This window comes from Canis lupus, chromosome 3 (genome assembly GCF_011100685.1).
Source record: "Canis lupus familiaris isolate Mischka breed German Shepherd chromosome 3, alternate assembly UU_Cfam_GSD_1.0, whole genome shotgun sequence".
Lineage (NCBI taxonomy): Eukaryota > Metazoa > Chordata > Mammalia > Carnivora > Canidae > Canis > Canis lupus.
This window is the reverse complement of record NC_049224.1, coordinates 54,190,524-54,214,627: the sequence shown is the minus strand read 5'-3', so window position 1 is coordinate 54,214,627 and position 24,104 is coordinate 54,190,524. Positions and strand designations below refer to the sequence as shown.

Genomic DNA, 24,104 nt, shown 5'->3' with positions numbered 1-24,104 from the left:
AATATAGTGAGGTCCCAAAGACCAAGCTTATGTGTCCTCAGGATGTGTACCCCAACCAGCTCTCCTGAGATTTGGGTCACCAGAGATTTTAAAGAGGCTTCATTACCTGTGAGGAATTGATTGTTGGCCATGTAATTGAACTCCGTTTCCTATCTACCTCTTCTCCCTGGAGATAGGTAGGGTTGGCTGATATCACAATATCATGTTGCTCAAACCCCCAGAATTCTGATCATATGCTTGGTCTTTCCAGCATGATCAGACCCCATCCTGAGACTACCCAGGGGCCCATCTGGGTGGCATATATTCAGGTGTGGTCCTAGAAGCCATGCCTGAATAATCGGATAATAAACAGATAATCAAATTATTTAGGAAATTCTAATGGGGGTTAGAGGCTCCTTCCCAAGAACTGGGGTCAAAAGTTAGCCACATCTTTATTATACCACAGTCTTTACAAAAATAGCACAGCTGCCTGGGATACTTGGGGAGTGACATTTCTAGTTTTAGTTTGTATTTCCTGTGAGAAATATCCATTGATTTAGCAAGAAGAGCCTTGCCTCAGGGTGGGGAGCCCTGGGGTTGGATCTGCTGTTGTCCAGTTGTTTGAAGTGGGATCTCGAAGAAGAAATTTCTAAGCCTAATCTTTTCTTATATAAAAATGTTTAATCAGGGATCCCTGGGTGGCGCAGCGGTTTGGCGCCTGCCTTTGGCCCAGGGCGCGATCCTGGAGACCCGGGATCGAATCCCACATCGGGCTCCCGGTGCATGGAGCCTGCTTCTCCCTCTGCCTGTGTCTCTGCCTCTCTCTCTCTCTGTGACTATCATAAATTAAATTAAAAAAAAAAAAATTAAAAAAAAAAGTTTAATCAGGTGACTTTTTATGATCCCTTAAACTCTTTTTTGTGAATAAAAAGAGTTTTTTTTTGTTTAAAGATTTTATTTATTTATGATAATCACAGAGAGAGAGAGAGAGAGGCAGAGACACAGGCAGAGGGAGAAGCAGGCTCCATGCACCGGGAGCCCGATGTGGGATTCGATCCCGGGTCTCTAGGATCGCGCCCTGGGCCAAAGGCAGGCGCCAAACTGCTGCGCCACCCAGGGATCCCTAAAAAGTGGTTTTGATTACACATTGTGATGTACTTGAAAGCTATACTATTAAAACCAGTTTCATCAAAATTCTCTTTATTTTTCCATTAGGACAATTAAAAATAAAACCAAATACTTGAGGTTTCAATGGAAATATGTATACTAGGGTGTTTATTTTAAATGAAACAAACACTAAAGTTAAAAAAAAATTTAAACGCTGCTTAATATTATAGGTGGCAAATTATAATTTGAATCATGGTAATGCTTGGGTGGATTTATGATTCCTTAGCATGTTTAAAGATTTATTTATATAATTTCCTAATTTAAAAAGTAACCTTTTGTCCCTTCATATTTAGGGATTTTAGCCATTGGTTTAATTAATGAAGCCCTGGATGAAGGTGATGCCCAAAAGACTCTACAGGCTCTGCAGATTCCTGCAGCCAAACTTGAGGGAGTCCTTACAGAAGTGGCCCAGCATTACCAAGACACACTGATCAGAGCAAAGAGAGAGAAAGCCCAGGTGAGTGGCAGTGAAATTGTTCCTTTCTGTGCAAAGAACTTCATCCCTCCTAAAACTAAGATAGAGGTAGGGATGTTTTCTAGGCACCTTTGAATTCACAGCCTTGGAGGGATATGAGATGTCACAGTACACATTTGGGGTTGTTTTGTGGTTTTCTGTTGTTATTATTACAGACAAATCTCTTTTTTTTTAAGAGAGGGAGGAGGGGTGAGGGGCAGAGGGAGAGAGAGAATTTTAAGCTGGTTTAACACCCAGCATGGAGCCCCACTAGGGGCTCGATCTCATAATCCTGAGATGACCTGAGCCAAAATCAAGAGTCATACACTAAACTGAGTCACCCAGGTGTCCCTTTCTTGTGTCTCTTTAAATAAAATTGTGTTGAAGTATAAGGTCCAAAGAATGAATGTCATGTAAGTATACAGTTGTATAAATATACCTGTGTAATTGGTGCTCAGATTATTTTTTTTTTAAAGATTTTATTTATTTATTCATGAGAGACACAGAGAGAGAGAGAGGCAGAGACATAGGCAGAGGGCAAAGCAGGCTCCATGCAGGAAGCCCGATGGGAGACTTGATCTTGGGACTCTGGGGTTACGCCCTGAACCAAAGGCAGATGTTCAACCACTGAGCCATCCAGGTGTCCCAGTGCTCAGATTATGAAAAGCTTAACTGCCCCATCCCTTCTGCCCTCATCCATCCTTACTCCCTCACCTGCTGGTAATCACTATTCTGATTTTTAACACCACGGTTGAATTTTTTTTTTTTTGGCCTGTTTTTGAATTGTATTTGAACTGTATATAAATACATACAGTATGTATTCTTGTATCTGGCTTCTTTTGCCCAATATAATGTTAGTAAAATTCATTTGTGTGATTGCAAGAAGCAATATTTATTCTTTCTTGTTGTATACTATTCTACTCTGTGGTTATATATTCTGTCTGTGGTAAAGTTTGGTTTGTTTCCTACTTTTTGGCTATTGCAAGTTGTACTTCTATGAATATTTTAGTATACGTCTCTTGGCAAATATATCATTTCTACTGGGTGTACATTTAGAAGTAGAATTTATGGGTCATAGGGAAGCACATGTGTTAAGCTTTAGTAGATAATGCCTTTTTTATTTTTATTTATTTTTTTAAGATTTTATATATTTATTCATGAGAGACAGAGAGAGAGAGAGGCAGAGACATAGGCAGAGGGAGAAGCAGGCTCCTTGCAGGGATCCTGATGTGGGACTCGATCCTGGATCACGCCCTGAGCTGAAGGCAGACGCTCAACTGCTGAGCCACCCAGGCGTCCCAAGAACATAGAAATTTTTGTAGGTGATTGTAACACAAACATATCTTTTAAAAAGTTTACCTCTCAGCTAGTTTGTTGAGGAAATGGACAAGATTTATACCTTCTTTTTTTTTTTCCATATTGCTGAGTAGGAAGTTGCTTTTTTGTAGTAGGCCCTCAGATATTAGTTTACATGATTAAGGCATAATTAATTCTGCTTTTCTAATTGTGACTGATCTTCTTTTAGGTTCTTCCTAACTAATACCAATTAGTTGTTGGAAGGACAATACCTTTTCTCACTTAGAGGGTCCCTACAGTAAGGTTCTGGTAGCAAGCAGAAGAACTAAAAGAAAAAATTTTTTTTAAATTTTATTTTTAAGTAATCTCTACATCCATTGTGGGGCTTTAGCTCACAACCCTGAGATTAAGAGTCACTCTACTGACAGGGCCAACCAAATGCCCCCTAAAAGAAGTTCTTAACTTAGGGGATCAGATTCTTTCTGGGAAGCCATAGGTGGTAGAAAAACACCCGGTTTTTTGTGTTATTGGAGCTTTTGTACACTCACACCTTTGCAGGCTCTTTAAGTTTGGGTTGGGATAGAAGAGTTGTGGGTAATACTATAATATTGATAAGTTCCCTTTGATTCCATTGTCAGGAAAGTAGTTGGCATTACCATGTCCTAATCATATAAATATAACAAGTACCAGGTTTCATTTAAGAGGCACATGATTGTGCTGAATGTCAGGGATCTGATACACAACTCCTTTTGTGTAGTTAGGAAACTGAGAACAGGCGATAACTGATTTCATTTAATTGGGTGAGAAGCAGTTGGCTGTATGGAAGTTGTAAATGGAATTCTTTGTCTTTGATATTAATTTTGGATCATTTGCATCAAGAGCTTCCCAAAGTTGGCCGATTTTTTACAACATTTGAAAAGTTATTTTTAAAATACAGATTCCTAAGCTTTAACTGTATTCCTGCTGATTCAGAATCTCTAGCCTGGGGCCTGGCTGCAGTGGTTTTTGAAAAGCCAGTTGTGTTGGCATTTGTTTTTGCTACCATATAAGTCCAGAAAGAATCTTATATCTGACTGAGAGGGGAGTGGGGTTTGGGAGAATAAGCTAGGTCTGGTTCCCTAAAAAAGGAAAACTCTAAAAAAGGGAAGTCGTTGGAGGATATAACTTATACCTGTTCTCACTCATGCTGTAAGCCTGACTGCTCCTTTTGTTTGGGTCATGGCAGTTAAAGTTTTAGAGGATGTGACTAGAGTTTGAAGCATTTCCTTTTGCTGGGGAATAACTTTCAGAGTTCATCAAAGGAGGAGAAAGGGGGGAGTTAGAGGAAAATGTGCTTAATATTGCCAGGCTCGTCAGCTTAGACTGCATATTTGGTAGAATTGGCTTTTTTAGGCCTCAGCCTAGTTTCTCTGAGCCATTTTGGGAGTGGTTTTAAAAATAATCATCGGAGTTCTAAATTTAACAAGTGAAAGATCTTAATTTAAGTTTGGTCTGTAGTTTTCTTGTGATATCTTTGTGTCTAGTTTTGGTATCAGGGTAATACTGGTCTCACAGAATGAACCGGGAAGTGTTACTTCCTCTTCTAGGTTTAAGAAGAGTTTCTAAAGGACTCATGTCGATTCGTCTTTAAACATTTGCTAGAAGTCACCAGTGAAGCCATATGGTCCTGTTTTTTGGGTTTTCTTTTGTTTTTTGCAGAATGCATGTTTGATTATTAATTCCATGTCTTTATTTGTTATAAGTTTATTCAGATTTTCTTCAAGTATTCTTTATTCCTCCTCCCTTTCTTGTTGCCTTCTGGGAATTCCATTATGCCTATATTGGTATTATTAATGGTGCCCACAGGTTTCTGAGGCTTGGTTCATTTTTCCTCATTCTTTCTTCATACTGGATTTTTTTTTTTTAAGATTTTATTTATTTATTCATGAGAGACACAGAGAGAGAGAGAGAGAGAGAGAGAGAGAGGCAGAGACCTAGGCAGAGGGTGAACCAGGCTCCATGCAGGGAGCCCGATGTGGGACTCGATCCCAGGACTTCAGGACCATGCCCTGGGCTGAGGGCAGGCGCTAAACCGCTGAACCACCCAGGGATCCCCTTCATACTGGATATTGTGCCTCAGACTGTATAATTTAAATTGAACTATCTTCAAGTTTGCTGGTTCTTTTCTTTTGCATGCTTAAATCTGCTGTGTCCCTCTAGTGAATTTTTCATTTCAGTTATTATACTTTTCAAGTCCAGAATTTCATTTGGCTCTTTTTAAAAAAAATAATTTGTCTCTTGATATTCTCAGGTCAAGTATCCTCCTTATACTTTAAGTTCTTCAGACATAGTTTTCTTGAATTCTTTGAACATATTTAAAATAGCTATTTTGTCTTTGTTTCCTTTTTTTCCTATTTGAATCATGCTTTCTTGTTTCCTTTTTTTTTCCTATTTTGATAGTTTTATAGAATTTTCTTTTTTTCTTTTTTATTCCTTTAAAAATTTTAATTCCAGTATAATTTAACAGAGTGCTACATTAGTTTCAGGTGTACAAGGTAGTGATTCAACAATTTTGTACATTAGTCCTCATCATGATAAGTGATCTTTAATTCCCGTTACCTATTTTCCCCATCCCATAGTCACCTCCCTTCTAGTAACCATCAGTTTGTTCTCCATAATTAAGAGTGTGTTTTTTGGTTTGTGTCTCTTTTTCCCTTTACTCATTTGCTTTGTTTCTTAAATTCGACATATGAGTGAAATCATATGATATATGTCTCTGACTAGCTTATTTTGCTTAGCATTATGCTCTCTAGCTTCATCCATATTGTTGCAAATGGCAAGATTTCATTCTTTTATATGGCTGAATAGTATTTCATTATGTATATATACACCATATCTTCCTTATCCATTCATCTGTTAATGGACACTTGGGCTGCTTCCATAATTTGGCTATTATAAATAATGCTGCAATAAACATAAAGGTGCATATATCTTTTCAAATTAGTATTTTGTATTCTTTGGGTATATTCCTAATATGAAATTACTGGATCATATGGTAGTTCTATTTTAAAATTTTCCTCCTTCAGGGGATCCCTGGGTGGCTCAGCGGTTTAGCACCTGCCCTTTGGCCCAGGGCGTGATCCTGGAGTCCTGGGATCGAGTCCTGTGTCGGGCTCCCGGCATGGAACTTGCTTCTCCCTCCTCCTGTGTCTCTGCCTCTCTCTCTCTCTCTCTCTCTCTCGCTCTCTCTATGTCTATCATAAATAAATTAAATAAATCTTTAAAAAATAATAATAAAATAAAATTTTCCCCCTTCAAACAAATGATCTCACATATTTGTTACTGAATCAACCTACTCATGCAGAAGCATAGTAACAGGAACCATTTTCCCAATAAAACACGTCTATTGTTCAGGTAGTAGTGATGGTCACAGAGTGATAGGATACAAACATGTGACCTTCAGGCAGCATAAATATGTGTGCCATCTCATGTGCGATCCCTTATAGACCCAGCGTGGTTCTTTTCCAGTCTCTTGGAGTTGTGCCTGCTTTTATTACCAATTTTCATGCATATCCACTGGGTAATGTAACAATTCTTTTGCTGCTTGGCCAGGAGTCGCTTGATCCTGAAACTCTTGTGGGAAGACATGGCGAGGAATGGTCAACTGCACATACCATGATGGGGGAGAAAAGGAGTTATTTTTAATATTTTGAGGGACCTATATACAGTGTTCTGCAGTAGCTGTACCAGTTTGCATTCCCATCAACAGTGCATCAGGGTTCCTTTTTCTTCACATCCTTGCCAACACTTGTTTCTTGTGGTTTTGATTTTTAGCCATTTGGACAGGTGAGAGTTGATATCTCATTGTGGTTTTGATTTGCATTTCCCTGATGGTTAGTGATGTTGTCATCTTTTCTTGTGTCTGTTAGCCATCTGCATGTTTTTGGAGAAATGTCTCTTCATGTTTTCTGCCCATTTTTAATTGGATTATTTGGTTTTTGGGTATTGAAATGTACAAGTTCTTGATATATTTTGGTTACTAATCCCTTATCAGAAATGTCATCTGCAAATATTTTCTCCTATTCAGTAGGATGTCTTTTAGTTTTGTTGATTGTTTCCTTTGCTTTGCTGACGCTTTTTATTTTTATGTAGTCCTTATAGTTTATTTTTACTTTGGTTTCCCTTGCCTCAGGAGACATATCTAGAAAAATGTTGCTATGATCAATATCAGAGAAATTACTCCCTGGGCTCTCTTTTAAGATTTTGTGTTTTTAGGCCTCACGTTTAGGTCTGTAATCCATTTTGAGTTTATTTTTGTGCATGGTGTAAGAAAGCTGTCCAGTTTCATTCTTTTGCATGTAGCTGACCAATTTTCCCAACACCATTTGTTGAAGAGACTTTTTCCATTGCATATTCTTCTCTCTCTTGTTGAAGATTGTGTAATCACCAGTTTATTTCTGGGCCGTTTTGTTCCATTGATCTATGTGTCTGTTTCTGTGCCAGTACCATGCTCTTTTGATTTCAGTAGCTTTGTAGTATAACTTGAAGTCTGGGGTTGTGATATCTTTAGTTTTGTTTTTCTTTTTCAAGATTGCTTTGGCTATTCTAGGTTTTGTGGTTCCATACAGATTTTAGGATTGTATTAGTTTTGTGAAAAAATGCTTTTGGCATTTTGATGGAGATTGCATTAAATCTATAGGTTGCTTTGGGTAGTGTGGATATTTTAACAGTATTTCTTTCTCCTAATCCATGAGCATGGAATGTCTTTCCATTTGTTTGTGTCATCTTCAATTTCTTTCATCAGTGTTTTTTAGTTTTCAGAATTCAGGTCTTTTACCTCCTTGGTTAAGTTTATTCCTGTGGTTTTTATTATTTGGGGGGCAATTGTAAATAGGATTGTTTTCTTGAGTTCTCTTTCTACTGCTTCATTATTAACTATAGAAATACAACAAATTTCTGTATGTTGATCTTGTATTCTACAACATTGCTGAATTCATTTATCAGTTCTAATAGTATTTTGGTGGAATCTTTATGGTTTTCTGTATATGATATCATGTCATCTGCAATAATGAAAGTTTTACTTCTTCCTTACCAATTTGCATGCCTTTTTATTTCTTGTCTGGTTGCTGTGGTTAGGACTTCTAGTACTATATTGAATAACAGTGGTGAGAGTGGACATTCTTTGTCTTGTTCCTGACCTTAGGAGAAAAGTTCTCAGTTTTTCACCATTGAGCATTATATTAGCTGAGGGTGTCTTACATATGGCCTTTATTATATTGAGGTGTATTTCCTCTAAACCTATATTGTTGAGGGTTTTTATCATGAATGGATGTGTACTTGGTCAAATCATTTTTTCTTATTTCTTCACATGTCTTATAATTTGTTGTTGAAAAGTAGACATTTTAATAATAGGGCAACTCTGGAAGCCAGAGTCTACCCCCTTTTCAGGGTTATCTTTGTTACTGTTGTTTGTGACTTTCAGTTCTGTTAGGTCCTGTGTGGCCACTAAAGCCTCTGCTTGATTAGCTAGAGGTCAGTTAATGGTCAGGCAGAGTATTTTTATTTTTATTTATTTATTTATTTATTTATTTTTAATATTTTATTCATTTATTCATGAGAGACACAGAGAAGGGCGGGGAAGGCAGAGGGAGAAGCAGGCTCCATGTAGGGAGCCCGATGTGGGATTTGATCGCAGGACCCCAGGATCACGCCCTGGCTGAAGGCTGAAGGCAGATGCTCAACCGCTGAACCACCTGGGCATCCCTATTTATTCTTTATAAGATTTTATTTATTAATAATTAGAGAGTGGGAGCGGAGAGGGAGGACAAGCAAACTCTGGGCTGAGTGTGGACCCCGGCACAGGGCTTAATCCCATGACCCCAAGATCATGAGCTGGGCAGAAACAAAGAGTTGGACATTTAACCAGCTGAGCCCCCCAGGCATCTCAAGGCCGAGTATTTTTAAGTGCTTAGAAGCAGTAAAGCTCCGGCCTTTGCTGAGTGGCAGTGTGCATGTTGGGACACACCGTTAACACTCAGCCAGGCAGTTTACAGTTTTGCCTTAGCCCTCGTTTCATGTTTGCCCAGAATCTCAAGGTCAGCCAGAGGTGAGCCCTTACAGTCTTGCCAGATCTTTTTTGAGCATGTGCACAGTGCACATGTGGATTATGGCCTCCTGGATTCCCATCTCAGGAATATGTCAGAGGCTTTTGAAGCTCTCCATGGACAGCTCATTCTTAAACTTTTTCTTTTTAAGCTTTTTAGTTGACCTATTATTTGCTTAATTTTTTATCTGCTACTATAGACATCTGTGGTATTAAACAAGTGCCTCCTATTGTTTTTGGTAAATTGCCCTGGAGAAAAGGCTATTTGCACTGGGCAAGTTCTTTTTTTTTTTTTTTTCCCCTGCCCCCCCCACACTGGGCAAGTTCTAAGTCAGCTCTGAAGATAGCCTTCAGAGGCCGTGCTGTGGCCTTCTAGGGATCTACCTAATAAGTCAGCTCATGATAGTTCTCTGGGAATAGATGGGGCTCTGAAGGAGAAGCATGTGTGAGGATAGGGGGGGTGGGTGGGTGTGGTTGTGGGTGGTGAGGGGAGACATAGGAGTGGGGCCATTTAAAGTGCCACAAAGTGCTCGCTTCGGCAGCACATATACTAAAATTGGAATGATACAGAGAAGATTCGCATGGCCCCTGCGCAAGGATGACACGCAAATTCGTGAAGCGTTCCATATTTTTTAAAAAAGAAAAAAAATAAATAAAGTGCCACAAAGCTCACAGTTGTTACTGCGATTCAACAGCTTTTCTTGGATAAACTTTCTTCTTGCTGCAAGCCTTCGGTTAATTGCTGTAGTTTTGGAAAAGTTGATGATTTTTGCTAGGGTTTGGTTGCTTTTAGGTAGGAGAGGATTTTCAGAGGTCCTTACTCTACTTTCATTGATAGTCACTTCTCTCTTCATTTAAGTTTAGTGTTTTTGGAATTCTTGCTAAAAGTAGATTACTACTCATTGGGTAGTAATAGCTGAATGCCAAGACATGGATATCAGGGATTCTCAAGGAACCCATTTTATAATTGTAATTATGGACTCTGTTCAGAATCTCTGTTCTGCTCCCATACCCTATAGTATGCGTATACACAGACATACTATACTAGTATGCTTGTAGCTAAAAATAAGCTGATATGCACTGGTGCAACTGTAACAGTTATTGGAATATTGAAATACTTTTGTTTGGTACACTGCTGCTGTCCCAACCCAGCCACATGTGTACCACACCCAATTTTTGCTCTTTCCCTGAACTTTCACTGTGCAGTAACTAAAGGATTAATATACCTAATCTAGCAAGCCATAGAACTCTGCTCCATTCTGATTATTCAGTGCTTATGTTGTATAGTTGATGCATATGTTATATAGATTCAGATTCATGTATGTGTGTGTTTACATATGTATATAGTATGTTGACATAGTTTATATATGTTTGTAGTTTATAGTATATGGCATGGTATGCATGTTTGATATATAATATTACATGTATTACATATATGTATACACAATATTCTGCAACATAGATTTTGTTTATCATCACACATGCAAATCATGCTACATATAACAGGAGAGACTTCTAAGGAAGTTTTAAGGAGTAAGAAGTACCCTTTAGAGGTGTGCGAGTTTGGCCTTTACACATATACACATACGTATATAATAGCCATTCTTTTGCCCCTTCTCCCTTTCTTTTCCCTGTATTTTGTGGCTTCTCTACCTTTTTTACCTGTAGTCATTGCCCACTTTTTTGGATTCTTATTTCTGGTTTCTCTCTCTTTATGTCTTCTGAAATGGAGCCAGTGTGCTAAGCTTTAGTGTTGTTAGGAGGCAGTATTTCAGAGTATTTTATATAGCATTTTCACTTTAAATCTTTTTTATCTCAGTATTTCTTCACAATGTCTAGCCCAGAGTTTTAACTCTCTGCTCAATGATTTGTATTAACCTTGGGTGATCTCTTTAGAGTGTGCAGGAGGATCTGGGGCTTTTGTCGTCTTATTGGATCTGATTGGAGCTGAGAGAACTTGTTCTTTCCTTATACTGGAATGAAGTGATTTGTGTCGTCTTTCCTCCTGCCTGGTGAGAGGTATTGCTATATCATTTTTCCCTGACACACTTGAGACACCCATCTATTCTCTTTCTCTTGCCTTCCATACTGTAGCTCTGTTACCTGTTTCTTAGAGGTGTATGCATGGAAGTTTTTATTTTAATTGCTTTGCTTTAGTTTGCCTGGGGCAGAGAAGGCACAACTCTGAATGGTCAGAATTCTTGGTAAGCTGTGCCTTTCTCTGAATGCAAGGAGCATTGTGCCAAACCTCCCAGCTCTGTGTATGGCAGATTCTGCTCAGAGTTATCTGATGTGTGGTCAACTTAAAAGTGAACCCATAAGAGTGTAGTTCTGTGGAAATATTTCTGTTATATTTGAGAGGGTTTTGAGGCTACCTTCTGTTGAAGACTGCACCTCCTCCAGCACTCTAGCATATGATTTCTCAGTTCAAGTTATCACAAACCTGTAGCTGACTCATCGCACTGTGTCACATTGAAACTATTGCATTGCATTTCCAGTATTTAGTCATGTGATTTTAGGGGGGTTGTGTGTGGCCATTTTCTGTTTTCATTAATAGAAAGTGACTAGTGGTAGGAACATACTAACTTCTGCAGCTCTTAGGTGATTTGTTCTTGCATTCTATTTGTCTGTACTCCTCTTTCCCAACAGTCAGTTTCTTAAAATTGGGACAGTGCTTCTTAGGATTCTAAGCCCAGCACTTACCATAATTTACTTAAATGATCTTCCTTCCTTCCTTCCTTCCTTCCTTCCTTCCTTCCTTCCTTCCTTCCTTCCTTCCTCCCTCCCTCCCTCCCTCCCTCCCTCCCTCCCTCCCTCCCTCCCTCCCTCCCTCCCTCCCTCCCTCCCTCCCTTCCTTCCTTCCTTCCTTCCCTCTCTCTCTTTCTTTCTTCTTTTTTTTTTCTTTTTAAAGATTTTATTTATTTATTCATGAGAGAGAGAGAGAAAGGCAGCGACATAGACAGAGGGAGAAGCAGGCTCCATGCAGGGAGCCCGACATGGGACTCCATCTGGGGTCTCCAGGATTAGGCCCTGGGTTGAAGGTGGCACTAAACCGCTGAGCCACCTGGGCTGCCCCTTAAATGATCTTTTTCTCTAAACCTCTGCATTTGAAAGGAATAAATCAGTGCTTTCAATGTTTGTTGCCTGCTGTTGGCCTTATCCTGTCACCAATTTGCTTTATAAATTGCAGGAATTTGAGACTGTTTGGCCCTGCTGAGTAAAACACTGTGTCTCCCTCCACTATAATGTGGGAAGATAGTGAAGCCTTCTCTGAGCTTTAGTGACTTTGGCTGTTGGGCCCCATGAGGGCAGTGAAAGGTCCACTTTGCTTTGAAGCCCAGACCCTGCTTCATCTGGCATCGTAGTTATGGTTCCTGCCCACAGTTATCTCATTGGTGCCTTGGCAGATTATATTTTCACCAAGCAGTCCAAATGGACTTGTGATCTGCCATTTACCCCATTTGCTATTAGCTCAAGCCTGAGAAGCAGTTAATTTTGTTGGATCTGCCAGGATCATCTCCAAAATGACTCTGAGCCTGGTCACTTCAAACCTGAGGTGCTTCCCTTCCTGTGGAGAAGGCTGATGTGTTAATCTACTGGATGAGTGCTTTCTATACAGACTTGGAAATATTAGCAAACAGGACCCTGTTGGAGATAGTTGAAACTTCTTCTTTTTTTTTTTTTAAGATTTTATTTATCCATGAGACACACACACACAGAGGCAGAGACACAGGCAGAGGGAGAAGCAGGCTCCATGCAGGGAGCCCGACATGAGACTCTATCTAGGGTCTCCAGGATCATGCCCTGGGCTGAAGGTGGTGCTAAACCCCTAAGCCACCCAGGCTGCCCGATAGTTGAAACTTCTATAACCTCAGTACGACCATTGAAATCTAAGTTGGTATCAGAAGTTTCCATTTCTGATTCTCATGCTGAGATTAGGAGTATTGATTGTGCTGCCTGTACCCGCGCAGCAGTGAGTACCCAGGGCAAACCCTTGAGCTACTTACCCAAATCAGAGAATGGTAGGTAGTCTTGGAAACTGGAAGATATTAGAGAAGGATATTTCTGCCAATCTAGTTCTGTTTAAAATGCCTCCCAGAGCAAATGATTGCCAATAAGCTACTTATAAAACAAAACAAAAACAAAAAAACGTTGGGGGCCCCTGTGTGGTTCAGTCAGTTAAGCACAGACTCGATTTTGGATCAGGTCATGATCTCAGGGTCATGAGATTGAGCCCTGTATCAGGCTCCATGCTGAGTGAGGAGCCTGCCTAAGATGTTCCCTCTCCCTTTGCACCTCCCTACCATCCAGCTCGTGCACTTTGTCTCAAAAAAAAGTCAAAGACATTTAGAAAGAGGGAAACTAAGCACCACTTCTATTTCATTTGTGTGTCTCCAATATTCAAGTCAGACTGCACTATGGCCCTGTGAGGCTTTTGTTGTCCATGCTGAGGAAACTAATCACCGTTAATTATATTTTTGTGTGGATTATGTGTTTTTAAGTTTCCAACAACTGATTTAACGTTCACGTTTTAGAATTTAAACTGAGGATATGGAGCATTGCCTGTAATGACACCTGGCTTTACCTCTGATAAAGTCTGATGGTCTAAAAAACAGTAATCATAGAGAATATTAACTTCCTTTCAGTTTTGTTGGCAAAGAGGGCTTTCTACAAAATACTACATATTCATATTCATAGCATGGCCCTAGTCACATTAATGCAGTCCTTAGGCCCCTTCCCTTTTTGGTCCTTTTGCTACTGCTAGTTGCTCTTGACCTCCTGAACCACTTGCCTCCGTCTTCATGTGCCCCTCACCTGCATCTGAGGCATGTCTCCTTGCATCTTTTACCAGTTTTTTGATGCCCAGCGTCTTCCTGTTGACTATTTGATGTGTCCTGTGTTTTTGAAACTTATTCTACATCTGAGTGGGCCTCAGAAGCCACCTTGATCACTTGTACATGATTGTAATGTTGTTTTGCTTTTTAATGGTGTGTAGGAAACACAGGACGAGTCAGCTGTGTTGTGGTTGGATGAAATTCAAGGTGGAATCTGGCAGTCCAACAAAGATACCCAGGAAGCACAGAAGTGTATGTATCACTTGCTTGTTTCTGTTTCTGTGGAGGGGGTGGGGGGGTTGGTGCCATGTTCCCCATCTCAGTATTGAGTTTGATAGAGGGATGGAGTGGGGGCAGGGGGGCGAACAGATTGTGAAGATGTGTGTGCTTTAGACACTTTCTGAACTATTCTGGTGATAATTCTCTTCTGAGACAGTTGCCCTAGGAATCTATGCCATTAATGAGGCAGTGGAGAGTGGTGATGTTGCCAAGACACTGAGTGCCCTTCGTTCTCCTGATGTCGGCTTATATGGAGTCATCCCTGAATGTGGTGAAACTTACCAGAGTGACCTTGCTGAAGCTAAGAAGAAAAAACTGGCAGCAGGTGAGTTATGGGGAAATATGTACCTGCGTTGAAAAGAAGAGCTTGAATCTATGAGGGGACAGCTGTAGGGAAAGATACTTTAGTGTAGAAGCACAGTATTTAGGCTTATTTTAAAGCCCCTAAGGAGATAATACCCCTATTTATATATATATATGTATATATATATATAATATTTTTTTTCTCACCTCCCCACCTCCTTGAGGGCAGCTGTGTTAAAAAAGGTCAATTTTCTGAAAAGACAAGAAGGATCCAAATATTTGACTCTTTATCTTTCATAGGGCGTCATTAATTCTGATTGCCTAAGTCTATAGATAGTTAAAAGTCATTTATCTGCAGAAAGAGGGGAATAGAGATAAAATTTTTCATCCTATTGCATGGCTTTTTTGTATTAACTGGAGAAGCTGAATGTTTGCAGATCTTTTAATCAGAATAGTTTTCTGACACACAAGGTCTTAGATGCAGGCTTTGGAAGGAACAAAGTCAAGGTTAGTTCCACAATTGGATTTCATGTTTCCTTTTTATAACAGAAATGAGTGAACTAAATGAGACATGACAAAGCCATGATTTTAGAGGGACTTAGGATGCCTCTTTACTCTTAGAGATGCAAGGAACAGGCTTTTGGAATGGTTCTATTTAAAGTGTTAACCCTGGCCAGAATAATCCTGCAGTGTTAGATATATGAGTGTGGGAAGTGTGGTCCTGGGTTTCTTTTATCTTTCCTTTATTTTCTGTCAGGAGATAATAACAGCAAGTGGGTGAAGCACTGGGTTAAAGGTGGATACTATTACTATCACAATCTGGAGACCCAGGAAGGAGGATGGGAGGAACCCTCGGACTTTGTGCAGAATTCAATGCAGCTTTCTCGGGAGGAGATCCAGGTAGGTCCCATTTTCTCATGAGAGCAGAGCTGAGAGAATGTGTTCTAGAGCGAATATTAGTGAAGAGGACAGGGGCTATGGTTAGAAGCCTTAGACTAAAATGAAGGCTATGTAATGAACTATGTGGACTAGCTTTTTTCCTAGTGTTTGGGGAATGACTAGGGCCTAAGTTAGTAAAGCATCAGAACTGTAAGATGAAGTCAGGTAAATTGTGTGCTCATTAAAGAAAATTTAGATCAGGAAAAAGGCAAAATGAAAAGTTGTTCTGACTCCTTGTTAAATACAGTTACTATTAATCTCTCTCATTTGCCTTTCCACTCTCTTCTTTCGACTGCTCCACAAATTCCAAACTGCTGTTTTTTAATTTTTTTGAAAGATTTTACTTATTTGAGAGAGAGAGAGCACGTGAGCACAAGCAGGAGGAGGGACAGAGGGGGAGGGAGAAGCAGGCTCTCTTGGAGCAGGAAGCTCAATGTGGGGCTTGATTCCAGGACCCTGGGATCATGACCTGAGCTGAAGGCAGATACTTCACCGACTGAGCCCACCCGGGCACCTGAAACTGCTGTTTTAGAATATAACTTGTACTTTTAAATAAGCATAGCATTTTTTTAATAGCTGCTTTGAAATAGCTTTTTCCCCCATCCTCCGTGTGTTTGCTTATGCTGTTTTTTCTTATTGGAGTTTGCTCACTCATTTGGCAGTTACTTAACACCTTGATTGTAACAGGCTATGGTCTAAGCTATGGATAACACATGTCCCTGCTGTCATGAGATGTTCATTCCCTGCCATCTATATCTGTCAGACTTCTATCCTTCTGGATACAAGCATCTCAAATGTTACATCCTCCATGTTTTGTTTTGTTTTGTTTTGAAGTTTATTTAAGTAATCTCTACACCCTTATGGGGCTCGAACTCAGGACCCTGAGATCAGGAGGCTCATGCTTCTCACACTGAGCCGGCCAGGCACCCCTTCTCAGTGAATCTTTTTAAAATTCTCTTTTCTTTCCCCTCCCAACTTCATTTGAAGCCCCCTCAAAACTTCATATTAATTCAGAATTTAACCAACTTGGATTTTTTTTTAAGATTTTATTTATTTATTCATGAGAGACACAGAGAGAGAAGCAGAGATGTAGGCAGAGGGACAAGCAGGCTCCCTGAGGGGAGCCCGTTGCAGGACTTGATCCCAGGACCCTGGGATCAGGACCTGAGCCAAAGGCAGATACTCAATCACTGAGCTACCCAGGTGCCCCCTCTTGAGCACTCTTCACATTACTTAGTGCTGAGCTAATGCTCATTAAACTAGAATTGTCTAATGAACATTAAAAGAGAGGAAAAGGTTATTGAGGAGAAATTTTCAGTGAGGTCATATTTAGAAATGTTATTTTCATTTCATTTCATTTCATTTATTTATTTATTTTAAGTAATCTCTTAAAACTATGGGGCTCAAACTCATGGGGCTTAGGGCTCAAACTCATGACCTTGAAATCAAGAGTCAGGTAGGTGCTCTGTGGACTGAGCCAACCAGGCACCCCAAGATGATACTAATAGGCACAAAGATTCCTAGAGAGAGGACAGTAAAGGCCATCTGCTTCCCCAGATCCTGTGTAGAATAATTGTGATACCTACATATGTAAAAAGTGAAATAGTCCCATTATTTAGAGGGCCAGGTTTGTGTCCTATGCTTGAAGTTCTCCTCTTACCTTCCTGGCATTTCATCTTCTCTGCTAATGATTTCACCATGATGAAATTTAAGGAAAGCCCTCAGACTGGGTGAGTGTTCAGTTTGATGTAACAATGTAGCAGAGTCTCTGGCTTCCTGTTGTTCACAGTGTTTTGATGAAAACAGCCCAGAACTGAGTCCTGCAGAGTGAGGTGACAGAGACAAATGCTCTAAAAAACAGTGACGTAGAGGAATGTCTAGGAAGCAGTTAATCTTGTTCTGGAGAAAGCACAGATAATATTTCAGCAGGTGTGGAAAAGAGAAAGGGACTGTGTGTGGGGAAAGGCCCAAAGGACTGGGGAAACATGGGCCATTTATGGGGAGACAAGCACTGCCAGTATGCAAAAAGAGGCTCAAGTTGAATTCAAGGGCTTAACGTGCCACAGTAAGCAAGCCTGGCCACCTCTTTAGCAGAGTGATTTTTAGCTTTTTTTTTGAGTCACTCTTTTGTTTAGCTCATTAACCTCTACAGAGACACTCCTACTTAGTATTTTGCATATGGACCTATATAGAATTTAAAAAAGGGGAAGGGTGTTGCTTCATTTTGGTGCATGAACTAACCTCCCTAAAAAAAGAAAAATAGTGGCCATCAAATTGGATTCTCCCACTCCCCACTTCCTGTACTTTCAGTGAATCTGGATTTTCACTGAATCTGGATTTTCACTGAATCCTTCATCATTTTCTTTTCCAAAACTTATTGTTCATTTTGTCCCTGATTTCATTCTCATTTTTCTAGTTTATTATACAGCTTGTACTCCTCCTCCTCTCATAGTTCTGAAAATTCTTCTATGTCACCTGGATCTGTGCTTTTCTGAATTCAGAGTGGAGAGAAAGAGAGAGAGAGAGAGAGAGAGAGAGTGTGTGTGTGTGTGTGTGAGAGAGAGAGAGAGAGAATGTTCCCCAGGGATCTTGGTAAAGTGCAGATGGATTCTGTGGGTCTGAGATGAGGCCTGGGGATCTGCATTTCTGACCAGCCCTCCAGTGATGCTGATGCCATTGACCCAGGGGTATACTTTTAAGTAGTAGCCTGCATACATACATAGTCTTGTTGCCTTCATTGTAGGGGTTAAAAAAAAAAAAAAAGACAAGTATTTTTAAAGCCTGTGGAACTTTCCTGATTTGGCCTTGCCTACAAACTTGTCACTGTTTCTTCTTGCTGAATGCCTTAAAAGTTAATCTGCCCCTCACTAATTCATTGCCCATTACCACTCACTTAGCTCACAGCAATACAGTTTCCTGTCCAGCCTTTACTTTAGTAAAACTTTTTTTTTTTTTTTTTAAGATTTTATTTCAGACAGAAAGTGTGTGAGCAGGAGGTGGGCGGAGAGAGCAGCAGACTCCCCACTCATGATCCCCAGGATCATGACCTGAGCCAAAGGCAGGTGTTTAACTGAGCCATCCAGACACCCTGTAAAACTCTTACTTTAGAACTTCTTGATAGCCTTTTAATTGCCAGGTTCAGTTAGGAAATCTCCTCATATTTGACCTCTCACTGTGTTCTCTTCCTTAAACTTGCAACTCTTTGGCTTCCTTAATGTGATTCTCTTCTGGTTCTCCCACTTCCCTCTTCTCTTCCATCTTAATCTCCCTCGATGCCTGCCTTCGTTCCACTTGAACCACAACAGGATTCCATTGGCCTCCTTCTCCTTTGTTCTTCCTCAGGGGCCTCATTCAGGTCTGTGGTTCCAGCTCGCTCCTTTGTGCTTGTGAACCCCAGATTTTGTACCTCCAGACTCCTCCTTCTAACCACCAGCTCTGCCTTTCTATTTGTCTAGAAGTCCAGCAGACACCTCAGACAGTCTCACAGAAAAACAGGCTGCGATAGTATATAAAGGTGTATTTTTTTCTCACATAAAATAATCCCGGAGTTGGGCAGTCCAGCAAAGGTGTGGTGGCTCCACCGTGGCATCTGTTCCCAGGGTCCATCTGTCTTTCTGCTCTGACATTCTTACCATGTGGTTTCCACTCTCAAGGTCACCTTGTCATCCAGAATGACAGCTTGGAGCTCCTTCCATCCAGTTAACCAGGCAGAGTAGGAGGAAGCGAAGGAGAGCAAAGAAGGCATGAGGCCAGCTGTCTCTCTCTTAAGCAGCTTTCCCAAAGGTCTTCCCGAACTACTTCTGCTTACACTGCATGGGCCACTTACATCCCCAGCTTATGTAGTCTTTTAACTGTATGTGCTATTGGCCAGAAAAACCTATCAAGGCTCTGATACCAAGGAAAATGGGGGGGGGGGGGGAATAACCAGATGTTCTTGCTGCCCCCACTCAGACCTGGGTCACCCCTTCCTTGGATTACAGTAACCACATTCTGATTCACCCGTTGACACCAACCTGCCAGCTCCTCTGATAACAGTGCTGCTTTTCTAAAAATAAGACTCCTGGCTGGATTCCTTTGTTGGAAATTTTGCCGGTTCTCCAGTGCCTGTGGTCACAGCCCACATGCTCTAGGCTACTTGTCAGGGCCATTTGCAATCCAGCCACTTCCCCCTGCTTCCTTCCTCCACTGTGAGCATTGTAGGGGCTTCTGGGACTTGGTACCCAGCCCTGTGTTGTACCTGCCACTCTGTCCTCTCGTCCGAATGCAGTTCTCGGCAGTCAGTGTTGGCCCTGAGAAATAGATTTGACATCTTCATTCCTACAGCCCCCTACTGTGGGACAGACTTGGAAAGCCCTGAGGGTCGGTGTGTGCGCTGTGGGTGAGATTGGTTAAAGTTGTGTCCATTCTCTGCTATGTATGTCTCCCAATATGGCTGAATGCCTTTTCAGAGCTCCATCTCTGGGGTGACAGCTGCATACAACCGAGAACAGCTTTGGCTAGCCAATGAAGGCTTGATCACCAGGCTGCAGGCTTGCTGCCGTGGATACTTGGTTCGACAGGAATTCCGATCCAGGATGAACTTCCTGAAGAAACAAATCCCTGCCATCACCTGCATTCAGGTATCCAGAGCCCGTTCTGCAGGCAGCCAGTGGGATTCCAGAGCAGGGGTAGTAGGCAGACAGCTCTTAGAATCAAATGAGAGTGATTATTGCCCTCTGACTTCTTGGTCTCTCCTTTTTTTTTGACAAGTGCATCCTCTTTATTACTGATACAATCACAATAATCAAAGTGTGCTAGATGGGGTAGTGGTGAGTTGTCCAGCCCAGAGGCAGTTCTTGGGTAATTTATAACACCATTCCTTTGTGTCAGATTTGAATATTGAGGGGAAACAGCTGTGGTTTGATTACAGTGACAGGGTAGTGGCATCACGGGAAAAATTTTGAGTTAGGAATTAAGGCCCCGCCCTGCCAGGGAGTGCTAAGCCTCCTCTTAAGTTGCTTCTTCATCTGTGCATGGGGATACTAACATTTATCGTCTTCACCTGATTTGCTGTAAGGAGCCAAGAAGAGAACTTGTGTGGGTGCCCTTAATAGGAATGAAGGGCTATGGCAATATTAGGGAAGTGGGAGGTAGCCATGTGCCCTCCAGTACAGCCCGTGCCCTCATTCCCCTGTCACTGCTGGGCATAGTCCTTTGGAAGTTTCATCATGAATTGCTCTTGGGTAATCGATGAAGATGAGATTTTTTTACTTCCTCTGATCCTTGGGAAGTAATATATCAACTATAACTTTTGATGATTTCAGTCACAATGGAGAGGTTACAAGCAGAAGAAGGCATATCAGGACCGCTTAGCTTACCTGCGTGCCCACAAAGATGAAGTTGTAAAGGTATAGTAGTCCCGTAGTGTTTCTCAGTGTGGAGTTTTGAGTGCACTAGGTCTTGAGAAGAAGGACTGTCCTAATTTTCAGGCTCTGTCTTCCACAGATTCAGTCCCTGACTAGGATGCACCAAGCTAGAAAGCGCTATAGAGATCGCCTGCAGTATTTCCGAGACCATGTAAGTACCCTTGGGTATAAGGACCAGTAGAATTCGTTTTGCTGTATTTTTGATGAACAAACAAAGGAATTTCTTCTTCTTTGTTGCTTAGATAAATGACATTATCAAAATCCAGGCTTTTATTCGGGCAAACAAAGCTCGTGATGACTACAAGACTCTCAGTGAGTAACTGTGCTCGGCAGACAGGAGTTGAGGCCGTGGTTGAGAGCCATCAGGTTCTGGGTATTCTCCACGGATCTCTTTTCTGGTCCTGAAGGCAAGGCTTGGGGGCTAGGGTGCTGCTCGTGACGTAAGTCTCTCCATTAACCCGTGGCTACATGTCTTGCTGCTTGCTGTATTAACCTGTGGCATGACCAAAAAGACTGCACTTGCTGGTTGTCTTTGCATATCTCAAAAATAAACATCTTATGTGTGTATAAAGTTATTATTTCAAGACAATGCTGACATTTCCCCAAGACTTAGAACTTTTTCTGGTAATTCCATTACCCATCTCACACGTTCTTTCTTTCTGTTAGTCAATGCCGAGGACCCTCCTATGATTGTGGTCCGAAAATTTGTCCACCTGCTTGACCAAAGTGACCAAGATTTTCAGGAGGAGCTTGATCTGATGAAGATGAGAGAAGAGGTCATTACCCTCATTCGTTCTAACCAGCAGCTGGAGAATGACCTCAATCTCATGGATATCAAAATTGGACTGCTCGTGAAAAATAAAATCACACTGCAGGTATGGTCCAGCGCCAGCAGAGGCCTCGGGGCCCTTCGTCCTACTCAGTACCCCCTGCCTCACCTATTCTGACTTGCAGGGAGGGTGGAGGCTGGCTTTCTTCTTGGCTAATGCCACATATCCTTTAAAAATTACGTAGGAAACTAAATAACTCAGTAGTGAAATTTTAAATAGAGAAAAGGATTTAATTAAAGGATTAAAGGATTTAATCATAAACACTATTTTTAATGGCAGCACCCATCAGACATTTAGGTTGTTTTTCAAGTTTTTATTACAAATAACATTGCAGTTAATGTCTCAGTGAATATGTAGCTTTTATGGTATTTAAGACTGTATTTTTATTATAGATTCCCAGAAGCTGGTTTCCTGAGTACTTGGATGTTTTTATGGTGCAAGTTCTTAATAGGGAGGTGGAAGTAAGAGATTTGATTGGTGTGCTGAAGATAGGGTACAGTGTAGTGATTCTAAAATAGTTAATGGGATCTGCCAGTGCAGCAGATGTATTTTTTTTTTTTTTTTTTTTTGGTGCTAAATGACCTTTCCTACAGTATCCAGTTTCATCTTTCAAAGCTTTTTGATTCATGTGTATGCTTTCGTTTCCAGGATGTGGTTTCCCACAGTAAAAAACTTACCAAGAAAAATAAGGAACAGTTGTCTGATATGATGATGCTGAATAAGCAGAAGGGAGGTCTCAAGGCATTGAGCAAGGAGAAGAGAGAAAAACTGGAAGCTTATCAACACCTGTTTTATTTATTGCAGGTGAGTGGCTGGAGTTGATCTTGTAAGATTTAGCTTATTTCCCACAAGGAAGCCTTTCCCATACATCTCTATTTCTGGCTTCCACTAAGGGATAAGGAAAGAGCTGTGTTATTTTTATTTATTACTAATGCACATTCTAATCCTTCAAGTTTAAAAGAACTTGAATATTTGTGCCAGCCTTTATATTACCTAGAAATTACTTATTCCTTGGTTTTATTTCAGACCAACCCCACCTATCTGGCGAAGCTGATTTTTCAGATGCCCCAGAACAAGTCCACCAAGTTCATGGACTCTGTAATCTTTACCCTATACAACTACGCATCCAACCAGCGAGAGGAGTACCTGCTCCTTCGGCTCTTTAAGACAGCACTCCAGGAGGAGATCAAGTATGAATGGGTTGCTGCTGGGCATGGGACCTGTCCCACCATCACTCACACTCACAGTTTGAGAGTCAGGCCTGCCCATACCACTGCCTGACCTCAGTTAACACCATGATCTATGTGAGATGCATACTTGAGAGAAGCTTCTAGTTTTTACATCACGAGTCTAATATGTTGCTGCTTCAGGGAGGTGGTAGATTAAGAGATTTACTAAAGTGATTTTAGGAAGATTCTATATTAAGATATGATTTTTAAAGAACTGATCCAAACATGAAGATTCCACATATTTATCTAATAAAGGACCATTCATGTTCCCATGATTGAGTCTGCAAACAACAGGAGGGTCCTGGATTCAGGTTTGTCAGGGAATGTTTCTAGAGAAAGAGCACTCTTTCAGCTGTTTCTCTTTCTGGAGGATGGAGCCTTTCTTTAAGTAGAAACTCTGTCTTTACATTAATAGATTCTGTGATTATGGGATCCCTGGGTGGCGCAGTGGTTTGGCGCCTGCCTTTGGCCCAGGGCGCGATCCTGGAGACCCGGGATTGAATCCCATGTCGGGCTCCCGGTGCATGGAGCCTGCTTCTCCCTCTGCCTGTGTCTCTGCCTCTCTCTCTCTGTGACTATCATAAATAAATTAAAAAAAAAAAAAAAAGATTCTGTGATTAGTTTAAGTTTGTATCTGATGTTTTATAGGTCAAAAGTTGATCAAGTTCAAGAGATCGTGACAGGAAATCCTACAGTTATTAAGATGGTTGTGAGTTTCAACCGAGGTGCCCGGGGCCAGAATGCCCTTAGACAGATCCTGGCCCCTGTCGTGAAGGAGATTATGGATGACAAGTCTCTCAACATCAAAACTGACCCTGTGGATATATACAAATCTTGGGTCAATCAGATGGAGTCTCAGACGGGAGAAGCAAGGTATGGTAACAACTGCAACATCTTTTCCTTTCCTATTTTCATGATTTTCTTTTTTAAGCAGTTAACCTTTGATTTGTAATGTTCAAATAGCTTTTCCTTAGAAACCTCTTCTTTAAATTTTTGACCTGGTAATTGATCCATATACTCAGCAAATTACTTATTGAGTGCTTATTGTGTGCCAGGCACTGTGTTAGATATATACATATAGTAATACAGTAATGAACAAAACAGGCTCTCTGCCCCCTGTTCATAGTTTATTGCATGGGAGAGACAGGTGCATAAAAATGAAATTACAAATTAACAATTTTACCAAGCCTTGCCTGGGGAACTATAATGGAAAATTGCAAGAGGGAGCCAGCTCAGGCAGAGTGGGTAGGGAAAGCCTCTCTGAGAAGGTGAAATTTCATTTAGCTGAAACCTAAAGATTAAGATG

General features: G+C 40.9%; 1 protein-coding gene and 1 non-coding gene across 2 annotated transcripts in view; both read left to right on the top strand.

Moving 5' to 3' along the window:
* The window catches only part of IQGAP1 (IQ motif containing GTPase activating protein 1), a 107,851-nt gene that overhangs the window by 63,730 nt on the left and 20,017 nt on the right, over window positions 1-24,104 (top strand). The window contains exons 15-26 of the mRNA XM_038532895.1: window positions 1,440-1,603; window positions 13,975-14,065; window positions 14,250-14,417; window positions 15,153-15,295; window positions 19,783-19,953; window positions 20,638-20,721; window positions 20,819-20,890; window positions 20,982-21,051; window positions 21,406-21,614; window positions 22,218-22,373; window positions 22,596-22,759; window positions 23,447-23,671. Of these exons, the coding sequence (XP_038388823.1) occupies window positions 1,440-1,603; window positions 13,975-14,065; window positions 14,250-14,417; window positions 15,153-15,295; window positions 19,783-19,953; window positions 20,638-20,721; window positions 20,819-20,890; window positions 20,982-21,051; window positions 21,406-21,614; window positions 22,218-22,373; window positions 22,596-22,759; window positions 23,447-23,671 (1,717 nt within the window). The remainder of the gene's footprint in view (window positions 1-1,439; window positions 1,604-13,974; window positions 14,066-14,249; window positions 14,418-15,152; window positions 15,296-19,782; window positions 19,954-20,637; window positions 20,722-20,818; window positions 20,891-20,981; window positions 21,052-21,405; window positions 21,615-22,217; window positions 22,374-22,595; window positions 22,760-23,446; window positions 23,672-24,104) is intronic.
* Window positions 9,505-9,611, top strand: LOC119871388. The gene has a single exon (XR_005357485.1). It is a non-coding gene; the product is annotated as a U6 spliceosomal RNA (small nuclear RNA).